This window comes from Somniosus microcephalus, chromosome 11 (assembly GCF_052327205.1).
Source record: "Somniosus microcephalus isolate GS21.2 chromosome 11, FLI_Smic_1.0, whole genome shotgun sequence".
Lineage (NCBI taxonomy): Eukaryota > Metazoa > Chordata > Chondrichthyes > Squaliformes > Somniosidae > Somniosus > Somniosus microcephalus.
The window spans coordinates 52315113-52338195 of record NC_140997.1 but is presented as its reverse complement, the minus strand read 5'-3'; the positions used below and the strand labels follow the sequence as shown (position 1 = coordinate 52338195).

Below are 23083 nucleotides of genomic sequence, written 5' to 3'. Positions count from 1 at the left end.
CCTTATTTTCTAATTAACTGCACTGAGAGTGGAGAATTGAAAGCCACTTCACAGAAAGATATGAGAAGTTTTAAGGCAAATGGATACATTTACAACCTAAAGTAAAATGTAACGTACAGAGCGTAACCACAGATCGCAACGTGAACAGAGTGGGAAGTTAAGAATTTAGTGAAAATGGGAATTCGATGCAGAGGGGGAATGAGGTGCTCCTTTTGCCTTGAACACTTATAGTGGTTTGTATAAGCTTGAGGCAGTAAGTATTTAAAACTAGGTGCAAATACCTAATATTTCATAACATTAATAGTTTAAACTAGTAAGTCGTTTTTAAAAAAAACGAAAAAATAAACTAAGTGAATTAATTACATAAAAGGTTAGATCGAGATGGCAGCGCGGGAAGTGTGCCGCATCTGCAGTATGTGGGAGTTTGTGGAGAACAATGTGATCCCAGGCAACCACATCTGCAGTAAGTGTCTGCAGCTCGAGGAACTTCGGCTCAGAGTTGTTGAGCTGGAGACTGAGGTGCAGACATTGCGATGCATCAAGGTGGGGAAGAGTTATCTGGACATTTTGACCAGGGGGCAGTCACACCACTTAGGTTAGGTAGTGGTTTAGATTTGGTTAGTGGTCAGGGACAGGAGGATGTGACTGTGACTCAGGCAGGTAAGGGGGCCACAGATGCAGTGGTGGAGGAGCCTCAGCCTTTGGTATTGTCTAACAGGTACGAGGTAATTGCTACCCGTGTGGATGCGAACAAAGACTGCAGGGAGGATGGGCAAATGGACCACAGCACTGTGGTACAGGAGGCCATTCAGGTGGGGGGAGTGAAAAGGAATGTGGTAGTGGTAGGGGATAGTATAGTCAGGGGGATAGATACTGTTCTCTGCATCAGCGACCGGGAGTCCTAAAGACTATGTTGCCAGGGTTAAGGACATCTCCTCGCAGCTGGAGAAGAACTTGGAGAAGGAGGGGAAGGATCCCACTGTTGTGATCCATGTAGGAACCAACAACATAGGTAGTACTAGGAATGAGATTCTGCTGAGGGAGTTTGATGAGCAAAGGCTACAAATTAAAAAGCAGAACCTCAAAAGGTAATAATCTCTGGATTACTACCAGTCACGGAGAAGTGTGAAATAGGTATAGCAAGCAATTAGGAAGGCAAATGGTAGGTTAGCCTTAATGAGGAGAGATTGAGTAGAATGGGCCTAGATTTTCTGGCGTTTAGAAGAATGATATGTGAAGAGAAAAAAAGATTGGTGAAGTCAAGCGTAGGTCCCTTGCAGTCAGAATCAGGGGAATTTATAATGGGGAACAAGGAAATGGCAGACCAATTAGATACAGTACATACTTTGGCTCTGTCTTCACAAAGGAGGACACAAATAACATCCCAGTGATGTCAGGGAACATGGGGTCTAATGAGAGGGAGGAACTGAATGAAATCAGTATTTGTAGGGAAATGGTGTTAGGGAAATTGACAGGATTGAAGGCGGATAAATCCCCAGGGCCTGATAATCTGCATCCTAGGGTACTTAAGGAAGTGGCCCTAAAAATAGTAGATGCATTGCTGGTCATCTTCCAAAATTCTATAGACTCTGGCACAGTTCCTATGGAAGGTAAATCGTGCTTGGCTAATCTACTGGAATTTTTTGAGGATGTAACTGGTAGAATAGATAAGGAAGAACCAGTGGATGTGGTGTATTTGGACTTTCAGAAGGCTTTCGATAAGGTCCCGCATAGGAGATTAGCGCGCAAAGTTAAAGCACATGGGATTGGGGGTAAGGTACTGACTTGGATAGAAAACTGGTTGGCAGACAGGAAGCAAAGAGTTGGAATAAACGGGTCTTTTTCCCGAATGGCAGGCAGTGACTAGTGGGGTACCGCAGGGATCGGTGCTAGGACTCCAGCTATTCACCATATATATTAATGATCTAGACGAGGGAACTAGATGTAATATCTCCAAGTTTGCAGACGAGACAAAGCTGGGTGGGCGTGTGTGCTGTGAGGAGGATGTCGAGAAACTCCAGTATGATTTGGACAGGTTGGGTGATTGGGCAGATGCATGGCAGATGCAGTATAATGTGGATAAATGCGAGGTTATCCACTTTGGTGGCAAAAACAGGAAGACAGATTATCTGAATGGCAAAAGATTGGGAGAAGGGGGAAGTGCAACGAGACTTGGGTGTCCTTGTGCACCAGTCGCTGAAGGTAAGCATGCAGGTGCAGCAGGCGGTTAAGAAGTATGTTGGCCTTCATAGCGAGAGGATTTGAGTACAGGAGCAAGGATGCCTTGCTGCAGTTGTACAGGGCCTTGGTGAGACCACATCTGGAGTATTGTGTGCAGTTTTGGTCACCTTATGTTCTTGCCATGGAGGGAGTGCAGCAAAGATTCACCAGACTGATACCTGGGATGGCAGGAATGACGTATGAAGAGAGATTGGGTCGATTAGGCTTATATTCGCTAGAGTTTAGAAGAATGAGAGGGGATCTCATTGAAACATAAAATTCTAACAGGACTAGACAGACTAGATGTAGGAAGGATGTTCCCGATGGCCGGGGAGTCCAGAACCAGGGGTCACAGTCTAAGGATAAGGGGTAAGCCATTTAGGACTGAGATGAGGAGGAATTTCTTCACCCAGAGAGTGGTGAACCTGTGGAATTCTCTACCACAGAAGGCAGTTGAGGCCAATTCATTAAATATATTCAAGAAGGAGTTAGATATATTTCTTAAGGCTAAAGGGATCAAGGGATATGGGGAGAAAGTAGGGACAGGGTACTGAATTTGGATGATCAGCCATGATCTCATTAAATGGCGGAGCAGGCTCGAGGGGCCGAATGGCCTACTCCTGCTACTATCTTCTATGTTTCTATGAGAGGTGATCTCATTGAAACAAATAAAATTCTGAGAGGGCTTGACAGGGTAGATGCTGAGAGGCTGTTTCCCCTGACTGGAGAGTCTAGAACTAGGGGTCATAGTCTCAGGATAAAAGGGTTGGTTATTTAGGATTGAGATAAGGAGAAATTTCTTCAGAGGGTTGTGAATCTTTGGAATTCTCTATAGCAAAGGGGTGTGAATGCTGAGTCGATGAGTATATTCAAGACAGAGATACACAGATTTTGGGCACCAAGTGAATCAAGGAATATGGGAATAGGGCGGGAAAGTGGAGCTGGTGTAGAAATTCAGCCATTATCTTATTGCATGGCAGAGCAGGCTCGATAGGCTGTATGGCCTACTCCTGCTCCTAATTCTTATGTTCTCATGTATCATAGCAAAGAAACTAAATCTTCTTCCAAACATAGTGTTCAGCACATTTGATTAAAGATAATCCACTCACGAGTGAGACCAAAGCAACACAATACAATTGCATCTGTGGTATTTTCAAGTTATTCAGTCATCACTCTTGGAGAGCAAGTGCCTTCAATAACTTGCCAATCAAGTATCTTCAGTTAGTTTATTCGCTAGACATACAGGGGTATGTTGCGCCTTTCGCGCCTCACGAGAGAAATCAAAGTGGCCCTTGGGTAAATTCTGGGAAGAGGATCGGATTAAGCAATGGGGCTGGGCGATCATCAGGAGAGCAATCCTGCTCCTGGCTTCACAGAAAGAATTTTTTTAGAAAAAACTTTAAAAAAAACTTGGAGTTGGCGGCCACAAGGGCTGAAGAATCCTGGCGCTTGCCCCACTCATCAGGAACAAATTTTGTAGCAGGGTCCTTCAACAGGCGTTAGGCCACTTAAAAATGTTAATAAGTGGCCCAATGCCTGAAAAAATGGACACACAAATTTAGCAGTGAGACCAACACCTGTACAGTCTGTCCCACTGTTAAATTGGTATGATTTGCACCTTACACCCAAAAAAAAGGCATAACACATACCAATTTATACCCTACAGTTCCTAGAGTAATCTTAATGAATGTACAAATAACATTTTTGAAAGATGTTGACTGTTTATTATTGTTATTTAACAACATTTTTGGAGGCGAAATAATGAATTTGTTGTTCGACTGTCATCCATATTTTATCAGAATAAATAGGTTATATAGAAAGATGAGATAAGCTGCTTTCAGCCGGTGGTTGGTTTTGGGCACTTGTAGATGCGGAAGGTGTGCATACTCCAGCCCTAACCAACTCAGGAAACTAGTTTTGTAATGTATCCCTGAATAACCATTGCTGCAAAAGAGTAACCACCAGTAGCGTACCTCAGACTAAATAAATATTTATCAGATACTGTAGCTGTAATATTATCTCACTATGCTGGTGCTTCCCACAGTTAAACTTCTGTCATTTTCAGTTGGGAAAGCACTGGCAGTACCAAAGAAAAGTCTTTGTTAATTGTGTGAAAGGTATTGGATTTGTTGGTCTTGTCATGTTGTACCTTGTCTTGTGATAACTTAAAATGGTGGTGGGAAGATAGATCTGGAAGAGAAAGCAGAAAGGAAACACAAGACCACCAACGTCCTATACTATTCTACAGTAAGCTTGATGGCGAGCTATATATACTGAATTTATGGCATTTGTGAGTGAGGGCAACTGTACCCATTTGTCCAATATCTGTCCTGAACTGGGTAAGCAGCTAAATGGGGTAAAGGAAGCCAGAACAGCTAGCCTTTATTTTCTGACTAGAAATAAATAGGAAATTCACTTGCCAACAATCTTTGCATGTTAAGCATACATCAGAAAAAAATCACCTGCCCAACAAAAAGGTTTGCGTCAGACAAAGCAAACAGTATAGTTTATTAAAAGCAAGTCCAACACCAGTCTGCAGTGGTGCCTGATGCAATTGCAATGTCATAAATGTTTCCCACTTGAATCTACTTCCCAGTGATTCAAAAATCTAAGCCTAAAATATGTACTTTCTTTTTGTTATTTTCTCTTCTTACTTAAGATTCCATTAATGCAACATTTCATATCCAAACATAAAGGTGGGCATATTAAATCTATTACCAGTTTCCACTACAAAGTTAGAAATCTCTGCAAAGAAGGAAAGTATAGCTGTGGAGTGCAATTTCAGGCCTCACTATAACCACCTACAAAAAAATTCTGAGCTAGTTGTAATGTATTGATTTATTTATTGTGCTCAATAAAGTGAGATGCTGTAAATGGAACACTTCCAAATTGGAAGAGCCAACCACTCTCAGGTAAGCCACACCACTGGCTAGATCTACAGTAAAGCCCCTGCTCACTTCCATTTTACCTTAGCTTTCAACCTCAAAAGGCAGTGACCTATTGCACCACTATGACCTTTTCTATTTCCAACACCAGCTCATGCCTTCTCTAAGTGATGCTGGCAAATCAGCATCAACCTGCACCAAACCATTTATAGTTTTATGTAGCGTCTTGTAGTGGGTACTGGACTGAGGTTCCATGTAGGACTCCTGCAGCCAACAGAATTAGAAGACTTTCATTTGAATCCGAGTTGCAAAGCTGAGAGTCCCTGACTGTCTGATGATTCTAGACTAGATTCACTGGATGTGTGCTCAGTCTCCTCAGTTCTCAGCTTGGAATAGTGAGGAAGTGGCCATCCTTAAAAGTAGGAAATTCTGCACCAAATCAGAATTTGCTGCAGAGCAATGTAGGATTTTTTTTTAAATTAGTCACTGGTTTTCCTCATTAATTAACAGCATATGCCATACTAATTCTCAGTATGTTACTAAAATAATTAGACTTTCTTGCATTAGGTACAAATCATATTTTGCTCCTTGACGTTCATGGACAATGTCAGATAGATAGGAAAAGTGGAAATATAAAAATGCTTTTAAAAAAAGGGTTATTTGAATGAATGGCAGTTCATTTTGGAAGAGGAAGGTTTATTTTGTTGACCTTTTACAGGCTGAAATAAAATACCTCTGAAAACAAACCTACACAATATCCTCTTCCATTTATTTCAACTTAGTTGTTAAATGTCACATTATTTGAGGATTTAATTAAAATTGTTATAGTTAAATCCAATACTACAATAAGAGGACCTAAGGTTTCGCAATATTCCATTACAGCACTGAAACTTAATACTGAAGGGAGCTGAATTGAAATATATATATATATATATATATATATATATACACACACACACACACTCATATATATTATATATATATATGCAAAAAAATGAAAATGCACATTAAATAGGTCAAACTATTTCATAGCTTGCAACTGTAATACACATTCCCTGTTAACTGTGGTTCTCAACTAAAACTGTGGTTGCATTGACAAATCTGGTTATAACCATTTTACCACAGAGGAGAATACTGAACACAACGGAATGGAAACCTCACTTTGCTGTTCCAGTTAAATTTTGAGTGTGGCATTTGAAGGATTCTCAAATTATTAAAAAAACTTGGCGTTAAGTAATTTTTATTTCTGAAGCATATGGAATCTTTGTAGTTCCCATTTGTCTCCTTTAAGCATACACAGATTGTAGCAGAGAAGACAATTAACTTCCAGCCCTCCTCTGTTCAGACAAAGAAACCAATGATAATTACTGAGAGAGAACTCTCTCATTTTCCCTCCACTACCTCCTTGGGGAGCTGCTTGCTTTCTTGCCATAGAAATGTAATTGAGATGGAAACTCATTTTGGGGAGGTGAAAGGGGAGAAAAATCAAGCCAGCATTTTACCATCCCATAGCACTGTGCTTTGTTGATCCAAAGCATCATATTGCCTAAAGGTTGAACAATTTAAGTTTAAGTTTGTCAGTCAATACCTACTTTCACTTTGTAAAATCCAAAAGATGTCAGCCATAGCTCAGTGGTAGTAGTCTTGCCTGTCAGAAGTTTGTGGGTTCAAGCCCCACTCCAGAGACTTGAGTACAAAATCTACACTGACACTTCAGTGCAGTACTGAGGGAGTGCTGCACTGTCAAAGGTGTTGTCTTTTGGATGAGACATTAAACCGAAGCCCTATCTGCCATCTTAGGTGGACGCAAAAGAAGTTCTCCCCAGTGTCATGGCCAATACTGATCCCTCAACCAACACTAAGACAGATTATCTGGTCATTATCACATTGCTGTTTGTAGGACCTTGCTGTGTGCAAATTGGCTGCCGTGGTTCCTACAATACAACAGTGATTACACTTCAAAAGTACCTAATTGGCAGTAAAGCGCTTTGGGACTTCCCGAGGTTGTGAAAGGCGCTTTATAATTGCAAGTTCTCTCTTTTAAATGTTATGAAATTTTGACTGCACAAAATGCAGTGATTTAACTGAGCTTGAAAAATTCAATTATAAGTCAAGGAAAATATAGAAGCATTCTTCCTAACCGAATCTAAAGGCAACAGTTATTCTCGTACAGGAAACTTTCGTTTAACCGGAGGTTAAATGTCCGGCAAGCTCTATCTACCGGCAAAATTCAGGAGCCGTTTCCTATAAGTTTTTTTACTTCTCGTTGCTTTTTTTTCCCCAAGTCAGGCTCTGCAAGGTCTAGCTGAAGCTGTTGCTTAGCTACAGAGATGCTTTTAAGCTGCGGCCGACTGTTTTGAAGCTGTTGCTAAGCAACAGGGTTTGTTGATTCACATGGAGCTCAAAAGCTCTATGTTTTAACATTAGCGCTGGTTTCTACGGCAGTTTTGATGGTACGGCAACAGCTCGGTCCCGTCAGTACCGGATACCAGAAAGTTTCCTGTATTATTAAAATATTGTGAATTTGGGCTGACCAGAGCCCTATCATTTTGGATCTTCTGTCTACAATCGCTCCAGTGACTGGCAGAATCCATCTGTGCCCTGGTGCAATGCCTTTAGTTTGAATGTAGGTCAACCCTGGGCACCAATCCAGATCCATCTGATCTTAGAAATATACACTACTGACTAGGTGCAGCTATATGCAGTATGGTAGGGTATTTTCTAGGGTTGGATGGTTCTGCACTTGCACTTTTCATTCCACTGTTTGAAAACAATGCAAGCGATCAGAAATACGTAACACTTTCCACCTATTGCCGCAAGCGGTCAGTCTGGAAAGTACCTGTTGCTAATTAACTAATCTGTTGGCTATCAAAATTCTCTACCATAATATAGTCTGATATAACTTTTGAAGGACCTTAGATTAAAATTAACAAAATCTTGCTGCTAGATGTATAATATCCAATTAATGTCAAGAAAGGCTAGTACATAAATGACTGTACATGAAGTACTTTGGGATGTCCTCAAGCTATATAAATGCAAGTCCTTCTTTCTTTACTTTGTATTTAGGCTGCTGAGACTTTATAACAGCACCAAATATGGTGCAACAGAACTTTAGATTTTTTTTTTTTTTTTTATAAATAGCACTATATTAAACAGTGAAGTTGAAGTTTTTGTGGACGGTAAATTTAATATTGAAAAATACAAGATAATTACCAAGCTCAATTAAGCAAACCAAAATCAAAACCTAGGCAAGATTCATAGAATATAATGGGGTATTAAAAAGATTAATTCAGCACTTCTTGGCAAAAATCAGAATTTTAACTAGTTTTATTTAATTCCACTAGGTAAGCTGGCACCACCAGTTGATCAACCCAGTTAAGCATTTTCAGAAACTGATACTAACCTGCTATTCTTTGCATCTTCATACGGCGTGCTTGAATACGGCCCTTTGCTAATCGCTGTTTTGCAATGATGCAGCGGATGTGATCAGCAAAAATGAATGTGGCCTGGAGGATAGGGAAGGGTCTGGCATGAGGGTTGGATGCAGGCTTATGGATGATGATGTTTAAAGCTCTACTGTCATCTTCTACCCCCATCACCTGCATGTCCTGTAAAAAAAAGTATAGCAATTGAAACTACACACACACAATGAGTTTAATGTCATATTTCAACCATGACTTGAAAAGCTTTCCTTTGATTGTCATACAGCAACACTGACTATACTGTGTGGCTGTATCTTTTTCAACCTTGATATTGCTATCAATGGTTCAGAACTATAGAAGCCTGAACTGGACCTAAAATAGACCTCTCCAAATCTGGATTAGTTTTTTCAGGTGGTCTAACAACAAATCACAATATAATTGATCCACTATTTGTGTGGAGTTTCTACTTAGGATAGAGCATATTGTATGGGCCAGATTCTATGAAATTGACAAACAAGTCTATATGGAAAAGCTTCTCAGTCAAGTGGAAAGATGAATGATAGGGCTATGGACTTCTTCATGACCTATATAAATGAGTGGAGCTGATATAAGAGGCATTAGTAAAGAACAGAATCACCCATGTCAGTCTTTTCTTTCTTCTCCACTGTTCCTCTCCGCAGATGGTCTTTTGCTCAAAATTACAAGTGAGAAAGGCAGATAGAAGTCTCACGCAGCATCAAGACCCATGTGAATACCAGAAGATTGCAGAGATGCAGGTTTGTACCATACCTTTAATTGCTGATTGTTTTGGTACTTAAATGGAAAAAAACAATTTTACTCTGAATATGCAAGTACCATATAAATGTCTGAATGTAGCTACAGAAGTGTGTGTTTTTGGGTGGGTGAAGTAAAAGAACTAAAATATGCCAGAAACTTAAATCAGAAGGTACAGTTTTGCTGTCCTTGCGCAATACAGGAACCATTTGAATTCTGCTAAAAGATCAGTTTAACACCTCATTATGTGAAGTTAATATAAAATCCTAGTTTTCTAAATAATTTTTGTCCCACTATACAAGTCTGGGAAATCAGGTGCAAGCAGGATCGCACAATATTATTGCAGCAGCAAAGGTCCAAATGGCTTGTGAAGATGCGCATTAGTTTTGAATTGGTCAAGTTTAAATATATGAATCAAAGAAGCAGAAAGGAGATATACGTTCACCAACATTTAGCTCCTTACCTGAAGCAGACCTGCAAATTTCACCACTCCCCAACCAAGTCGTTTGCTCTCGGGTTCAACCAAGCTCATCTGATAAATGTCTACAGCCAGGAACCGATGCATCTGATTGCCATCTTTTGTAACTACAGTGCAAGCGATTAAGTCACTGTTGTCTGAAAGAATAAAATGAAAAAAAACTTAATTGATCAGTTTATACAGTAGTGAAAAGAAATTAAATCTATTTCAAAACAAAACATTAAACTAATCAATTATAATAAACCAAAAAATATGAACAGACCGCTATTAATATATCCAGGTACAGATACTATAATTCAAATAATGGCATTTGCTCTTCAGTTCAATAAAAAAAGAAACAGACATGAATGAAAACTGGAAGTAATTTATGAAATTACCCTGAATTATGTAGGAAAACGTGCACTGCAAGAATACTGTGTACTTAGACTGGCAGCTTTTACTGTTATAATGACGTACTTTTGAGCTGGAAGATAGGAATCTGAGTTCCCAGACTAGGAGTCTGGGGTTAAAATTAGTCACCAAGGAAATGCAAAAGTATCTAACTCTGGTTTTTCCTCACATCGCAAAGTATACAGTTCAACAAATATTAGGAGCCACCTGGCATCTTGCCTCTTCAAAATGTGAGCCTGGACAGTGAATATTCGCAGCCTATTCAACCAGGCCAGTTCACATGCTCACCCACAGCCCACACACAAACACATGTTTCAGCAGAGATTACTGGCTGATTATTAGGAGTGGGATTCCTCACCGAATATTTTGCCTGCATGACTCAGGGACACTGAAGCCAGTTTGGAACCAATACAATTACCTACCCAAGGAGTCAACTAATTCATCCCAGGTCTAGGATCTTCCAAATCTCCATAGCTCAGTGACACATTTACTCACTGTGCGATTGTGTGACAGCCTTTCAATCAATATTTAAATTTATCTGCTGATCCTTGGCAGGCTGAATAACTTGCTTGGTCTTCCTGTGTCTTCTTAGACACTATCCCTTACTATTTTCACAGAGGAGAGGGGGAAGGGAAAAGAAAAGTTTTTCTTGTCTATAGTAACCTATATCTTCCAAGCTTGATCATATTGGAAAAGTCTTTTCTAATTAGGCAATAATGAAGGAAAAGGATGTAGTGTCATCGATGAGAACAAACACCATCATGACTGACACCGCCATATATTTATTATACACCTATAACATTGCAAAATATCCCAGTCAGCAGTTCGAAATTAGATCCAAGCAGGAGCATGAGGGGACTTAGAGGAAGATGCCAAAGGCGCAGTTCCCAGATCCCTCCATCTTGTTTTATCGACCCCCATCATCAAAAACCTCCCTTTATGGAACATGGATGAAGCAAGGCGGAGCAGTTTGGGGAAGACGTCTGAAAGCTCCGCCACCGATGCTAGAGTGTAGGAAGGTACGGAGAGCGGAAAACAACAGTAGACCAGAATTGAAAGAATGGAGGATGCGAGCAGGGATATAGGACTGAAGCATTGTGAAGAGGAACGAGGCTGAGAAGTGATTTGAAGATCGAGAATTTTGAATTTCACTGCACTTCTTAGTCAACTACAACATTAATATGTTGCCTATTAATAATTCTAATGAACAATGTACCTGACTGCAAAATATTTCCAAGCTCTTAGAAGGCATGGTGTCGCTTAGTAATAGCACTCTCACCCAAGTCAGAAGGTTAAAGTCCCACTCCATAGAAGAGATCACAAAATCTAGACCGACACTCCAGTGCAGTACTGAGGGACTGCTGCATTGTCAGAGGTGCCATTAAACTGAGGACTCGTCTGCCCTCTCAGGTGGACTTAAAAGATCCATGGCACTATTTCGAAGAGGAGCAGGGGAGTTTTTGCCGGTGTCCTGGCCAATATTTATCCCTGAACCAACATCACTAAAAAACAGATTATCTGGTCATTCTCACATTGCTGTTTGTGGGACGTTCCTGTGCAGAACATGTCTGCCGCGTTTCTTACATTACAACAGTGACTACACTTCAAAAGTACTTCACTGGCTGTGAAAGCGCTTTGGGACTTCCTGAGGTCTTGAAAGGTGCAAGTCTTTCATTCTATTCTACAAATAATTAGGATGGGGCAAAAAGGTCATCCCGGCCAGCACCTACTCTTTTAGTTACACTAAATATGGTACATTAATCATTTATGCTGGTAATGTCAAAAAGGAATATGAATGAATGAATGAATCAAAGCTACACAATGCTTTTGTGCCAACTTACAGGAACAGACACTCAAACATACACTTCAATGCCTCCTGAATAAATAACATTGGTCTGTGTTAACAGGTATTGAGCTCCAATAATTAAAAAAAAGGACTTGGTTTATCACTCTCATTCAATGTCACACACCATGTGTGAGTTCTTAAGAGCAGATTTTAGTTTTAACTCGGAGATCAGCTAAATTATCTTGGGATTAGATTGGGTTTACTGACAGCTCTGATGACTCAGTTAACCAAACTGAGTACCTAAAATGGTCCTTCTATTAAAAGTTTGAGTGTGTTACTGGGACACAACTGTTAAATGGGTGTGGTTTGGCATCTGCCCTTTATAGTTTGGCTCACTACTACCCTGTCATTTAAAGAAGCAATGCCAAGTTATACACCAAGAATTAAAGTCATGGTTTGATGCTACTTCTACTTCCTTTTCTATATTTATGACACCGCAGTAGTATTTCCACTGAAGTTTGGCAATAGCTTGACAGATTCCCATTGAAGCAGGACTAGAAACAGTTCACATGCTTACCAGACTGTGATTTTCTCAAAGAAAAAGTAAACGTTGTTCTAAAGGCATAATTTCCAAATTGGTTAAAATACAAACCAATAAGTTGTTCAATATAATAAGGCCATCTCACATGTTGCGCCATAATTTGCGACCCCTACGGGTGCATATGAGGTGCGCACGCGCTGCAAGTTCCGGGTTTAGGCGTGTGAAGCACATGTGCTAATACCCTGAACTTGCGATGTCAAGAATCTTCTTGACAGATCCAACGCATCCCCGGGAAAAGGGTCTCCGCGGGCGGAGAGTTGCGCTATTTGCCTAACTTCTGCCCAGCAAATGCCCATGAAATTCTTACGCCTGTTTTTACCAGTGTAAGAGTTTTAAAAAACATAAAAATAAAAAACGTTCATTCATTTAAACATTAAAACACACACACAATAAGGTAAGTTTATTTTTAGACCATTTAAAATATGTAAATTTATTTTTCAAAATTTTGTGTTTTTGTTTTAAATGTTTAATTATATTGTATTTTAATTAATTTTACATAGCTGGATCATTAGGGTACACCAAGTTGTGACACTGACTTATCAGACATCAACTGTTTTTAAAAACAGTACGTCAGATTCCTCGAAAAAGATGATCAAATTAGAAAGACAGTTAAAGAATAAGAAATCCTGAATTTTAGAGACAGCGAAGAGCACTGGAACAGGAAGAAAGTAGACGACAGATGAGATAGAGGATGAGGACAAAAATGAAAAGTAATAGATCCCGAGGAGCGCTATAGATTTGAGAAAGAGAGCAACCAGGCAGTGCGAGAAATAAAGGGGAGATAAACCTTCCAAGTCAGCAAGCATTTGAGAAACTTCCTAACTCGAGTATAAGGAGGGCCTTTCATATTCTGAATTGTATCCAAGTCCAATGCACAGACCCTTCTAAATTCTACAAAAAAAATTGTCATCAAATAGATTCATTATATTTTTATGTTGCTGAACACTATCAAACACTTAAAATCAGTCTGCTCTTGTATTCCTGCCAGGATTTGCACTCAGCAAATCAACCATTTCAGGTTTAAAAAAAAGTATTTACAACTTAAGGACTTTTAATTCAGGATGCGCAGCAAATATGCACTCAACTCCCAGTGGTGTTATTTGGAAGGGCACAGGAGGAGAGGAAACGGAGAACATGTTTATCTCATAGATTTACATGGCAGTGATCTGTGGCAACTTTGGCAGTTAACAGGGACGTGACAGGCATGTATATGCTTGAACCCATTTGAATGAGGGAGGGAAAGGGATCCATTTCCCCGTGACCCAGTGTAAACCCTAAATCATCAGGTGCAGTATAGGTCCAGCCTGCTTTGCATCAGAGTTCAGAAGAGGTAATCTATTGCTTGGTAGAGTGCAGCAGACAGGTAGCAGCATACTGCCAGCTGGGCATATCCCCTGAGACTGAGAATGACCTGCAATACGATGACATCCTTAGACAAGCAGATTGAACTGTTCTAATCAAAATGGCAGCATTACTTATTCATGCTATATGATTTATGTGAAAATTGCATCACTAACTTCTAACCCTCTACCAGATCTAGCCCCATAGGGTACATGAGTCAAAGTGCTGGAAGTGCTTATGAACAATAGGTGAAAATTCAAAGACTGTATAGCATTTTCACTATGGAACATAGCTAAGCGCTACCAGTATTCTAACTACTGTAGCATTCGGGGAATAAATGGAAAAGCATTATGTAGTATCGGAGTAAAACACAGATGATTCACACAAAAAATATTCAAAAGTAAAACCTATAATGTATTTTAAATGAGCTATACATTTTTTTTAAAATATAAATTTAATGCACCTTGATTCTGAAGATATAGTTGTTTCAAATTTTATATCACAGTATCTGAATCCCAAGTTACACTGAACAAAAAGTAGACAATGTTGGAAACATAGGTCAGTCAGCATACATGGAGAGAACAGATAGGTCAATGTTTCAGGCCCTTTTTTCAGAAATATTACACTTGCTTTTGTGTTTCCAGCAAGATATGACTAAGTTTGTTGCTGCATTACATTTTTCATTGCATAGGAAATGGAGTCCGTTTACAGGTGGGCAGGAAATCAGTTAGTCAGCTCAGCCACCCATCTGTAAAATGGTGGTTTTTCTGGGTAGCATGAGTGCCATAATACTTGGGAGGTTTTTAAAACTGCATATTATTATTTGTACATCACAGTGGTCAGATTAAAAAGAAAGGAATCTGGAGCTGGTTTTTTCCACATCATTTTCCACATACAAGCAGAGCTCAGCCCAGTGCTTGCAACAATCTCTATTGTTCCAGTCATTCAATGGACTATCTTAGCCTCTGACAAATTTCTAAAGCTATTTTATATAATTACAGTCATCTAACTATATCTCAAAAGTTGTCCTCCACACTCTAGACATCATAATCCACTAGCGTATAGTAGAATATAGTCTGATGGAATCTTGCATAGAATTGGTTGAAGTCAGGCTTGATATAGAGTATATGATTTCTCCATTGAAGGTAGAGAAATAGCGGGTAGTTTCAGAGGTAATGGGGCATCAGCTTTATAACTCTAGTTTGGAGCTGGTATAGTACTTTTATTACTTTTCCAGAAAGCGATCAAACAGCTTTGAAACCAAAGTTATGAAACCTCATCAGTCACTTGACCTGGCAGAGAGGAAGTATGGAAGCTTTACTGCATTGTCAAAGCTTTGAGGGTTTGTAACAACTTGAGTAGAATTTCTACATATTCATGCACCAGTAGTGCTTGCTAACCACCCACAGAGAGTGGGCTGATGTAAAACAGAAAAGGCTAATAATAGAATCTCAGAATAGTACTAACTGGAAATGCTCTCAATTATTATCATTCACATGCAGTGATGGAAATAATGGAAATTCTAAAAATGAACGGCATTGATTTGCACTGGAGCTTTTCTGTGGCTCTCTCAGTGGCCAATGCGTTAATTTGAATACAATGACTATCCAGACTTTTCCCACATAATTAAGTGTATGCAAACTTGGGCAATGAATTTGGGAATTTCTCTCTTTGGTGGAAAGCTTGCTTCTGCTTTAACTTTAACTTCTATTTTTTCCTCCAAGTCCTGAATTCAGTAAAAACTTCAAACAAAAAGACGAATAGTTCTGTGAAGAGTGTAGAAAATGAAAAAGTAACTATTGACATGCATCTGTATTCATTCTTATTAAATCAGTGCTTATTGGTTGACAATTCCCATTATAGATTGTGTAGTACCATATTTTGAGTCTAAGTTACACAGTCATGCAGAGTGTTGTGCAGAGTATTATCTAATGAGGTGAGCTATATATCATTATTTAATAAAGTACAGTCTTCTGCATCACCAGATGGGATGGTAAAAACATGCACCACTGTCTCTAAGAAATTAAATATTTCTTACTGTTATTTTGATCAGGCAATCATCCTTTCTCAGTGTTATTTCTTTCTTACTTTTCTTTCAGATAGTCTTCCGATACTCCAGTACAAGGGCTTTCTCAACAATACCCTTTAACAGGCGGAGAGATTAGAGGCGTAATATAGAGTGATCATAACATGATTACATTTGACGTGATCTGGTATAAACTACCAACACAAAGCATTACCCAGCTTTACAACTTAAAAAAGGATCAACTTTAAGGGAATGACATAGAAACTTAAACAATCTGATGATGGCTTGAGGTGCAGTGTTTGGGGGTGGGGGGTGCAAGTGGGAAGAAAGGCGATAGTACTCAAGAAAACCTTGGCTGAGGACAAATAGAATAGCAACATACTACTAAATGTGCAGGAAAAATACATGGCAAGGACAAGTAAGCGCAGACTAAACAAATATGACTTTAAATGGGTTAAGAAGATATGAAGTAAGGTAACAGACGCCACAGACCTTGTATGGAGAATGGCGAGAGAAACTACTGGATAAATACAGGAAAAAGTGTAAATAAAACGATCATAGAGCAAAGTGCCAAACATAATGGCCCATATTTTCCGATCGGAGGCTTCCTGCGTGCAGAGGCCTCCGATCTAGAAAAAAAAAATCTACGAACTTACCCGAGGTGCGTATACTTCCGTTCCTGGGCCTCTCCAAACTCGAAATGTGCAGGGCCCATGTATCCCAGAGACGCATGCAGTTCGTAAGCGTCCTTGGGATCACGTGGGCTATGGGGAGCCAACAGGAGAAGGGAATCTCCCTTCATACACTTGACAGATAGACCTGTCAAACAATGAATGGAGATCACCTCAAAAACACAATAAAACATTAAATACATTTTTTTTAAATCACTTTTTTAAACAAAAAAATAATTCGTTTTTTACAGGGCTAAAAATAAACTTAACCTTTTTAAAAGTATTTTTAAATGATAAATGAGTGAAAATTAAAAAAGAACTTTTTTCAACTCTTATGTTGGTAAAAGCAGGCCTGCTTTTACCAGGCGTAAGATTTCTAAGGGTTTTCTGTGGGCGGAGGTTCTCCAGAAAGCGGAACTCACCCCCCGTAGAGGCCCTTCTCCAGGGCAGATGTCTGATCTATCAAGAGCATTCTTGACAGATCGGAAATGCTGGTTTTCAGTGCATGCGCTTGGCATGCCTGAAACCGTCATTTCCGATGTCCCTACGGGTGTGTACACAGCGCGTACACACCCGTAGGCATCGGAATATACAGCCCAATAAGAAATTCCATCAGTATTATAATAGTAAATGGATTATCAAAAAGTAATTAAGACTCCTTAAGGGTGCAAACAGGCTTGCCATGGTGGATGAACTAAAAGTAGATAAATTATTATACGATTACTACTTGGAAGTATTCACTGGTAAATACAGAAGCAGCATGCCCCCGTCATAGTAGGTTTTATAACCAAACTTATCACTTAATATCACTTGTAGGGAGGTCCCAAACCTCTTGCACTGGACAATGATCAGCAATGGAAAGCCATTCTTCCTCTCCCTACAGTTACAGTATCTACCAATGGAGCTTTGGTTGAGATCATCTCACTCAGCAAAGATCAAGAAATATCCTGATCTGAATGATTCTGTATCTGATATGATGCCATAGTCACCCACTAAGCCAAAGGAAGTGAAGATTTATTTTTATAGTTCAAACTGAAAAAAAAATACCAAATTCATGACTCACTATTAAAAGGAAGCTACACTGATGTCAAGATAGTTTCAGTTACTATTGATCTCAGGAGGCTTGGGGGTGAGAAGGAGGATGGGAAAACATTGGTTGTGATGCAGGAGGGATGAGTAGGCTGTGATCTACTGACCAATCAGCAAAAGTTTACAGATGGAGCAGTGAGTGCGCGGTCAAGAGTCTACTACTTAAAAATTCCAGCAAAGCCACAAGGATCTAAGAACTCAACTCTGCAGATAATACCGAAGTGCATTGCACATTGGTTGATAGGTGAACAAATCATTATCACAAGATCATACAGATGAGGAAGGCCCATCTTAGCTTATCCGTCCATGACTGAAAACAAATAAATTCCTCCCATAGTTCCATCTAAGTGCCTCTTAAATGGATCTAATGAATCTAATATTTTTGTCCCCATTACCCTCGGTGGAAGACCGTTCCAAATGTTGGTCACTCTTTGGGCAAAGGAATTCTTCCTGAAATCTGTGCTAAACTTACCTTTCGCTAGTTTTTATATACATCCTGCTCTAGTATCCTAGCAGATCTTGAAGTGGTGCTCTAGATTTAACTTATCAAAGCCATTTAATATCATCATGCACATTTAAGGTTCTGTCACTTATACCTCTCAAGGCTGGCGAGCCCCAATTTCTCTAATCTTTCCTCATAAATCAATCTTTTGACACCAAGGATCAAATTCATGGCTCTCTAGGTGACTAGCAGACATCAGAAGCTCCTCACAAATTACAGTGAACATCGCAACTCACCAAAAGAGTGCACTGGTGCCATGCTCCTGATCACAGCAGGGTTACACACCATAGCCTGTTGCACGGTAGTTTCACCAGTTAGAAGTATGGAGCTTTGGCAATAACTACTTGCCTTTCTACAACCAAATTATGGCCACAACCCAGCTCTGGTTTTATGAACATAAGAAATAGGAGCAGGAGGAGGCCATTTGGCCCCTCCAGCCTGCTCCGCCATTTAATGAGATCATGGTGGATCTGATCTTGGGCTCAGCTCCATTTCCCTGCCCGCTCCCCATAGCCCATCACTCCCTTATTGTTCAAAAATCTGTCTATCTCCACCTTAAATATATTCAATGACCCAGGCTCCACAGCTCTCTGGGGCAGAGGATTCCACAGATTTACGACCCTCGGAGAAGAAATTCCTCCTCATCTCAGTTTTAACTGGGCGACCCCTTATTCTGAAGCTATGCCCCCTAGTTCTAGAATTCCCCACGAGGGGAAACATCTTCTCTGCATCTACCTTGGCAAGCCCCCCCAGTACCTTATATGTTTCAATAAGATCACCTCTCATTCTTCTAAACGCCAATGAGTATAGGCATATGCTCTTGTATCTGGCATCCAGCTAACAACTTCCAGCAACTGTCGTCTCAAATCCTCGAGTTTCCTCATTAGGCATATGAATTATATCTGCCTTCAGTGTGGTGGAAGGGCCTACACAGATCACCATAGGATTAAATCTTGATGATTTAGACCAGTGCTGTGTACCAGGTTTACTTATCAACTGATTAAACCAGGTCCTCTTGTGAGGGATTTTAACAAAGAAACATTCCCACTGTGAGGCTGACTCCGCTTTCAGGATATTCAGTAACAGGTTGGTGTAGGCCAGAATCCTTCCTCGCTGCAACCACTTTCCCCCCCGCCTTTTTTTTTGCACCTATCCACCTCAAAGCTTGGTTCTGGATCTCACATGGTTAATAGAAAGCCAAACCATTGTATGCATGAAGATATAAACCATGAAGGAGAACTGTTTGGACACATCTCATGCCACAAGCTTAGCCTGCAGCGAGACTTTGTTGTCATCGAAGAAGATTGAGACAGACCAGTGTGCCCTTCATCTCGCCCCAGCATGGTCTCAAAGTGCTGTATCCTGGCTGAAGCTGCCACCCACAAGAACCCTTTGCTAAGATACAACTTTACAGTTGGGATAGATGGCTCGTTAAATATTAATTAATTAGTTATTGATTGAATGATACAAGTTAAGGTTATGCAGCGTTCCCATTAGGATTTCGGTAAAGCGAAATGGCAGACAATCGAAACACTCACATGGTGTTGACTTGAATATCCAGCACTGCAATTACAAACTGTGTCGTTCCAAATGTGAATTGTTTCTGGATGTAGCACTTTTAGTTATACGACATTAAGCTGAAGTACTGGTGGCTGCAGGACAGTCCCTGGTACTGATAGTAATGGGGACAACTTGAGTGAAGAGTATCACTCAAAAAAAAAGGCAGATAAATGAGCACGCGTGCAAATAAAGTTGGAAAAAAGTGAACAATTCTAGCTTGCAACCAGCGTCTGTGCATTAAAAAACGGGTAACATATTTTTTCATCTTGGCAACCTGTCATATCTTGAATTCCCTAGCTGCAAAATTTTCCAGTAACTCAGAACCCCTGTGTGGCCCTGTTTAAAAAGAAAATCTATGCCAGCTTCAAAACAGCAGCAATCATCCGCCTATGCTCACATACTTGGAGTCTAGCCAGGATTTCTTCTATTGCTGATGCCACACATTTTACATTTGAGACACAGACCAGCACAGCCATGGCACATTAATATTGGATGTACAGTTGGCTCATTGTACCCAATGTTGAAATTAATGTTACTTCGAGAGTCTTTACTCTTTTGGTCCTTCCATTTATTCATTCTATAAATTTTACAGAACTGTGGAAGAGTAGCAGCTTAACTAGATTGGAAAGGAGAAGGGTGGCAGGTTGAATTAGCAAGGGAGAGGGGTAAGAGTGCCAATATGAATTGGAAGGGTTGGAGAAGAGAGTATCTCTGTGAAGTTGGCAGGGGGGGGGGGGGGGGGGAAGGAAGGAGTGTTTCTGTGAGCTGGGTCCACGGGGTAAAGTACCTTCGTGAACTGGGCAGTGGATGTGGAAGAGTGACTGTTGAAACCGTTTAAAAATTTACAATAATTTACAAGTTTATAGACTATAATTCATGTTATCTCACTCAGCTATGGCAACTGGATATATCTAGGCCTGTTGTGTTATACTCAGAGAATTATCTTTGAATGATGCAAAAAGCAGAAATCAATTGTGACTCATGACATCTACTTTAAGTTTAATAAAAACATTGCAACTATTCCAGAATCACATTACACTTAAAATTTCTGTAAAATGTACCGTGATTCAGATCAGCCATGATCTTATTGAATGGCGGAGCAGGCTCGAGGGGCCAATTGGCCTACTCCTGCTCCTATTTCTTATGTTCTTATATAAAAAAATTCAAACTTTCTTGAAGGATATGCACCCAGACAATAAGAGCTCACTTCTCCTGAAAAAGAAATCTAAATTCTAAAGTTGCACTTTTGTGTACTATTTGTTTTCCCTATAGGATACAACTGATGGAATATATTGGTATAGCTTCAGCTTAACTCATGACAAGTTCATGTTCCATTGCACTTGCATTGTAACTATTTATTTCCATATGCCACAAGGCCATTTTCAGAGGAAAACAAATTGAATTGCAGAATGTGACCTAAAACTTAACAAAAATCCTGAAATCCAATCTAGTACAGTAAAAAGTAATTTAACTTATCTAGTTGTTTTGAAGCAGTGTCCTTGGTCATAGGCCTTTATTCAAGGCTGTGTTTCAGTTTATGTTATTTTTTGGAGTTGTTGCCTTTTTGGGGGCAGTCAACTTTTTTGATGATGTTGGTTAGCTTTTCCCAGTTTTGCAGGTTGGCATGTATGGAGAGTGAGAGGCACACCAGAGTGGAGGATGCATATAAGCTGGAGATTGCCGAGATTGGGTGGAGTGAGGCAATGCAGCAATTTGAGGGCAAGGGCAAGGATCTTGAAATCAATTCTTCGAGACATAGGTGACCAATGCAGTTGATGGAAGTACAATGATTTCACATGTGACATTTAAAAATAAATAATTACAATGGGAGTGCAATGGGACCATGAATTTGTCATGAGTGCAAGATGAGAAAGCAGGCTGAATGAGCTGTAGCTTGTGGAGGATAGATACAGACAAGCCATCAATGAGAGCTTTGGAGAAACTGAACCCTGGGGTGATATACAATACATAAATTCTAAACCTAATGGGGGTGTAAGAAAATCAATATTTGCATCTTTCTAGGTTTAGCATACATTTTGGTGATTGGCTTTAATTTGTGCCTTAATGGTCCCAATACCATCACATCGATGCCACCATAGGGAGGTCAGCATTTACCCACATGGAAGGAGGGTCGTCGTCACTACACGCTTCCTTTCTTTGAGTGGCAGGCCACAGAGAACAAATGGACACAAAGGGAAAAAACACTTTTGGAAAAAAAATTCCGAATGCACAGAAACCCATAACAAACTCACATCTCACTTAATACAGTATATGATTCAGGTTAGCATACCCTTCCCAGTTACTGTTGCGTCTTAATTGCATAGATCCCAGAGTAACCTCCTACCAGATTATAATAAAATGTGAATCTTTTTGGACAGGACATGTGTATTAAAACTTCCTGTGACCTCACAAAAGGTCAAACTGTTGTGGTTTGCAAGCTGTAACAAAATGAGTAAAAGGAAAGCAGGTTCCGGCAATCCACTTCCATAATGAATATATTTACTCCTTGTGACAAAAGCATTTTTTCTTTTTCAGATTTTACTATGCCCCAAAATGAATAAAATCAACTCGACTTTATCACACTGTACTTTTTCCTGTTCCATGTAAAAAGTCATTCTGGAATGGAAACTCTATGGGGTTTAATTTTAAAATTGTCCAGTGGTGCGTGGGCAACCTGGCTACTGATTTGTTGCCTTTGTGTAACTGTGGATGAATCACATTTTTGCATCATCATACACGCCATCAAAATGGTAGCTTTCAGTATATAAGTAAAATTTACCTGTATCACCTTAAACTCAAATTAGGAGATTTGAAACTCTCACATTTTTGAATAAATTGAATCAGAACCATGTAGCAGGTAACCTTACCTTGTCAGAACTATTATTGTTTCTATTTCAGTAGTTTTCTCCTCAATTTTCTAAAATGAAACGATGAAAATTTGGCTGTGCTATACTAATGTATGAAAAATTAACACTGAGCAATCAGGAGGAATGGATGGCACAGAGGGCAAAACCAGGCTGTTACCAAGGAGAACAGGAAGATCTACGATAGAGTAAGACAAACTCACACTTCCTCATTTAATATATGACCAGGTTAGCAAAATCTTCCCATTTCTTTTTTCATTGTTACAAATACCACTGCCGCTTAATTGCATGGTTCCCATTTAAACATATGAAGCAGTGCTTTTTTCTAAGCATCACCCATGTTAAATAGGTTACATTGCTGAAACAAAATCAGTTACTGCTAGTGAGAGGGCCTTGACGTGTCTGTAAAACATTGCCATTTTGCCTCAAATACTAATTTTATCCCAGCCCAGACTAACTTTCTATGTTGATTAT

At 39.8% G+C, this 23083-nt stretch overlaps 1 protein-coding gene across 3 annotated transcripts in view; it reads right to left on the bottom strand.

Moving 5' to 3' along the window:
* Window positions 1–23083, bottom strand: part of clec16a (C-type lectin domain containing 16A) — a 316644-nt gene that overhangs the window by 56481 nt on the left and 237080 nt on the right. For all 3 annotated transcript variants that reach the window (XM_086000646.1, XM_086000643.1, XM_086000644.1), the window contains 2 exons: window positions 9765–9916; window positions 8509–8713 (listed from right to left, as the gene is read on the bottom strand). In XM_086000646.1, coding sequence (XP_085856772.1) covers window positions 8509–8713; window positions 9765–9916 — 357 coding nt within the window. The remainder of the gene's footprint in view (window positions 1–8508; window positions 8714–9764; window positions 9917–23083) is intronic.